Raw genomic sequence first — 4,936 nt, forward strand, 5'->3', positions numbered from 1 at the left:
AACGGGGACCCCCCGCGGTTCCCGGGCGAGGACGGGGGCGGGGCGCAGCCGGGCGTGCAGTGACCTTGGACAGCTCAGATCCTGCCGGCCTCAGCTTTCCAGTCCGCTGGCTGAGCCGGTGCATGAGAGCCTAGGCTCCAGCTGTAGAGGAGATGCAGCGGGAGAGTCCGCCAGGCCACCTTCCAAAACCCGTGTGACGAGCAGGTCCATGCGTTCGTGCACTTTTCTGGGCAGAGATGGTAGATTTAATCCGGTTGCCACAGGGGACGGAATCCAGAGGCCACATGCCCGCTCATTTGTGAGACTTTTTGCAGTCGCCTTAGGCAGGAAAAGCAGGCCGGAGGGGTGTGGCCCGTTTGTGAGATGGGGCCGAATCTAAGGTTGGCGACCAGGTAGAGAAGCCGGCTCAGCCACACCCGGCTGCCCAAGGAGGGAAGGCCTGTGCCTAGGAGAAGCCTCGTTCCTGAATCTGCCGCTTTCCCCGAGTTGGTTTTTAGGGCAGCAGGTGCCCTCACAAGTCAGAAATCCTGCCTGGATTGTATTTTTGTCTTTTTCTCTGAAGCGTAGACTTAAAAATAGGTAACTTAACAGCTGGGGATAAAACAAAAAAACACACCATATTGCTGGGCGCGGTGGCTCACGCCTGTAACCCTAACACTTTAGGAGGCCTAGGCGGCGGATCACCTGAGGTCAGGCGTTCAAGACCAGCCTGGCCAACGCGGTGAAACCCCGTCTCTACTAAAAATACAAAAATTAGCCAGGCGTGGCGGTGCACACCTGTAATCCCAGCTACTTGGGAGGCTGAGGTAGGAGAATCACTTGAATCCGGGAGGCGGAGGTTGCAGTGACTCGAGATCCTGCCACTGTCCTCCAGCCTGGGCGACAGAGTGAGACTCTGTCTCAACAAAACAAACCATACTGTGGTTCCGATGACCTGCACCTTGTCAGAGGGGTCACACAGCCTTGAAACGTAACAGTCACATGTTCTAGGCTCCTGTGTACACTGGGAATACATAACTCGGGGGTTCTGGGAAAGGGATTTCTCGGAACTTAAGCCAGGAAGTGATTTGAAAACTTCCAGTATCACTCCCTTGATCCTCTCAGGAAGTATTTTTTTAAGCCACTGAGTGAATCACCCTTGAGTTGCACAAGAAGGAAATACCGCATAGAATGAAAAATGACAGCAAACTGCTGAGGTCACTTCCCCAGGCCCACTGAATGAGAACATCAGTTCCTGTGCTGGAGAGAAAGGCAGTGAGAGGAGAAAGTGAGGTCCAGCTCATCCCTGGCTCGCTCTCTCAGGTCCTGATGTCTTTTCCAAGTCTGCAGAGCAGTGATGCTGCCTGTGCCCCAGGCAGAAAACCGTGTTCCACCTGCAGCCAACCACTGCAGGCTCAATGTCTCTGGTGTATCTCAGAGATAAGCAGGTGGTGGGTGTTCCTTGCTTATCCCACAAGGGTACCCGGAAGGAATGATGGAGTCACTTCCCTCCACAGGCCTGACCCCACTGTTCTCTTTCCTGGACACAGGAGGCGTACACAGAATACCTGAGGACCATCCACTATATCTCCCAGGCGTTACTGGAAGAAGTGGAAACCACTAAAGGTACGGCTCAGCCGGCCAGGCGCAGTGGCTCAGGCCTGTAATCCCACCACTGTGGGAAGCAGAGGCGGGCGGATCACCTGAGGTCAGGAGTTCGAGACCAGCCTGGCCAACATGGCGAAGCCCCGTCTCTACTAAAAATACAAAAAGTAGCTGGCCGTGGTCGTGGGCACCTGTAATCACAGCTACTCGGGAGCCTGAGGCAGAAGAATCACTTGAACCCAGGAGGCGTAGGCTGCAGTGAGCCGAGATCACCCCATTGTACTCCAGCCTGGGCAACAAGAGCGAAACTCCTTGTCAAAAAAAAAAAAAAGTCATGGCTGAGCCCTGCTGCTCCCTCCATGCTGGACAAATTGTGGGCAGCCTAGGCCGGGCACGGTGGCTCACGCCTGTAATCCTACTACTTTGGGAGGCCAAGGCAGGCGGATCACAAGGTCAAGAGATCGAGACCATCCTGGCTAACACGGTCAAACCCTGTCTCTACTAAAAATACAAAAAAGCCGGGTGTGGTGGCAGGCGCCTGTTGTCCCAGCTATTCGGGAGGCTGAGGTGGGAGAATGGCGTGAACCTGGGAGGCAGAGCTTGCAGTGAACCAAGATCACACCACTGCACTCCAGCCTGGGCGATGGAGCCAAACTCCATCTCAAAAAAAAAAAAGCCGGGCGTGGTGGCTCAAGCCTGTAATCCCAGCACTTTGGGAGGCCGAGACGGGCGGATCACGAGGTCAGGAGATCGAGACCATCCTGGCTAACACGGTGAAACCCCGTCTCTACTAAAAAATACAAAAAACTAGCCCGGCGTAGTGGTGGGCGCCTGTAGTCCCAGCTACTCGGGAGGCTGAGGCAGGAGAATGGCGGGAACCCGGGAGGCGGAGCTTGGAGTGAGCTGAGATCCAGCCACTGCACTCCAACCTGGGCGACAGAGCGAGACTCCGTCTCAAAAAAAAAAAAAAAATTGTGGGCAGCCTAGCCATTGATGAGTGCCAGGCTTCAGGGGGGTCTCCTGTATCCTTCCAGCCTGACCATTTGTAGCAGGTGGACCGGCCCACACTCAGTGTGATATAGTGGCAGGAAGGGATGAGTGTTGTGGGTAAGAGGATGGAGATGGGGGTGTGGCAAGACACTGGCTCCAGTGAGTGGCACAGAGGTGGGGCAGCATTCCAGCAGTGGGGTGTGCAAAGGCCCTGAAATAGGAGTGGGCGGGGTGGGGCTGTGTGCATGCCTTGGGTGGAACTGGGGCTGTTCTGGTGTGAAGGGAAACTTGAAGAGGCTTTGAGGGAAGAGACCAGCCTGGAAGCGGAGCCTCAGGTGAGGACTGAGGATGGCAGTGGCCGGACCACCCAGGATGGGAGCAGTAAACGGTCTGGAGATGTGTCCTGAAGGTGGAACAGAGCAGACCTGCAGGAGGCACATGGTGACAGGAGCAGACTGGCAAGGGGAGGAACAGAAAGTTCCATGATGAACACATTAAGTCTGAGGGGACCAGCAGCCACTGGACATAGGAGCACCGAGGTCAGGGGGAGCTAGCAGTTGCCCCAGCTCCCTAGGGAGCCAGTGAGCTCACCTGAGCTCTGGCGCTCCAAGATTGAGGAGCTGGGTGGAGGAGTGGCAGAGGATCCCTGGGGAGAGCAAAGTCCCAGAAGACACAGGAACGCCTGTGGCCCACCATGTCCGGCAAGGTGGGGATGAGTAAGGGCAGTTTCCGAAATCGGGGCCAGATAAGAAAATGGGAGTCTGTGAGAAGTTTTCCGTGAAAGGCAGCAGGGAGGTGGGTCAGGTGCTGGGGCAGTGGGTCTGGGGCGAGTCACAGAGAGGCAGCTCCCACGGTGTGCAGGAGGGCTGTGTGAGCAGGCCCGTGGTCACATGCAGAGGTGCTCCATGCCAAGCCTACAGGAAGGCAGAACTTTGGGGACACAGCCAGTGGGAGACGGGTGAGGCAGTTCCCCTCAGCACGTCCTTGTCTCTGTAAAACAGCCACTTCCCATTTAGGGTCTAGGCTCTGACAGGCCTTGATGAGGGACACACAGACTTAGCAAGCTCAGGAGGCAAAACCAGGGCAGATGATTAGAGATGAGTGGGTGGGGGGGCTTGCCCGGGGTCCATGGTGGGGCAGGGGGCTTGCCTGGAGTCCATGAGGGATAGTCGGCTTGCCCAGGGTCATTGGGGAGTGGAAGGGGCAGTGGGCTTGCCCAGGGTCCATATGGGGGCAGCGGGGGATGGGGGGGCAGTGGGCTTGCCCGGGGGCAGTGAGGGGTTGGGGGCAGTGGGCTTGCCCGGGGGCAGTCGTGGGGGAGGGGCAGTGGGCTTGCCTGGCTTTTCCATTGCCTCATTTTATCTCAGCAATAGGTAACGGTGATAGAGCCAACTGTGACCAGCCTTCTTGTCCCTCCCCCAGGAGCTAGGGGAACTGTGCCCCCGGACACCTCCAAGATGCTGAAGCTAGCGCAGCAGTGTCTGGAGAGGGCCCAGTCAACGGCCACCAAGCTTGGTGGGTCTCCTGCAGTAGGCGGCTCTCCTGGGGCATCCCCCAAGCCTGCATCTCCTCTGTGGGATATGGGCCCACCGCTTGACCTCTGGCTACCAATGGCTTGCAGGGAAAACACGCCTGAAGCCAACCATGCCTGCAGCTGCTCCCATCCCCCAGCCTGCCGGCAGACACCGCCGTGTCTACTCCGACGAAGGAGGGAAGCTCTCTCCTTTTCTGCCACCCGAGATCTTCCAGAAGCTTCAGGGGGCAGAGTCACAAAGCTCTAAGAAGTAAGATGGGCAAGACAGGAGTTGGGCTGAGCCTGGGATTGGGTTTTTGAGGCTAAGGAAGATGAGGTGATCACAGTGAATTTTTAAAAAATGGGTCCCGGAATGGGAATATCCTCTTGCCTGATACAGCCAAATGCAGGCTGGGCATGGTGGCTCATGCCTGTAATCCCAGCACTGTGGGAGGCCGAGGCGAGCAGATCACCTGAGGTCAGGAGTTCCTGACCAGCTTGGCCAACATGGGGAAACCCTGTGTTTACTAAAAATACAAAAATTAGCTGGCTGTGGTGGCGTGCACCTGTAATCCCAGCTACTTGGGAGACTGAGTCAGGGGAATCGCTTGAGTCGGGAAGGTGGAGGTTGCAGTGAGCCGAGATCACGCCACTACACTCCAGCCTGGGCAACAAGAGCAAAACGCCATCTCAAAAAAAAAAAAAAAAAAAATTAGGCATAGTGGTGTGCCCCTGTAGTCCCAGCTACTCGGGAGGCTGAGGCAGGAGAATGGCGGGAACCCGGGAGGCGGAGCTTGGAGTGAGCTGAGATCCAGCCACTGCACTCCAACCTGGGCGACAGAGCGAGAC

At 56.7% G+C, this 4,936-nt stretch overlaps 2 protein-coding genes across 2 annotated transcripts in view; one reads left to right on the plus strand and one right to left on the minus strand.

Annotated features, from left to right (window-relative positions):
• Positions 1–443, minus strand: part of ZNF276 (zinc finger protein 276) — a 17,391-nt gene extending 16,948 nt beyond the window's left edge. Inside the window, exons 1-2 of the mRNA XM_011927975.1 lie at positions 289–443; positions 65–141 (exon numbers count right to left, since the gene is read on the minus strand). The gene's annotated coding sequence lies outside the window, so the exon portion shown is untranslated. The remainder of the gene's footprint in view (positions 1–64; positions 142–288) is intronic.
• Positions 444–512: 69 nt separating this feature from the next.
• The window catches only part of VPS9D1 (VPS9 domain containing 1), a 13,248-nt gene continuing 8,824 nt past the window's right edge, over positions 513–4,936 (plus strand). The window contains 5 exon segments of the mRNA XM_011928067.1: positions 513–1,433; positions 1,435–1,507; positions 1,510–1,605; positions 3,997–4,089; positions 4,196–4,358. Coding sequence (XP_011783457.1) covers positions 1,398–1,433; positions 1,435–1,507; positions 1,510–1,605; positions 3,997–4,089; positions 4,196–4,358 — 461 coding nt within the window. The 5' untranslated portion in view covers positions 513–1,397.

This window comes from Colobus angolensis, unplaced genomic scaffold, assembly GCF_000951035.1.
Source record: "Colobus angolensis palliatus isolate OR3802 unplaced genomic scaffold, Cang.pa_1.0 Scaffold76, whole genome shotgun sequence".
Lineage (NCBI taxonomy): Eukaryota > Metazoa > Chordata > Mammalia > Primates > Cercopithecidae > Colobus > Colobus angolensis.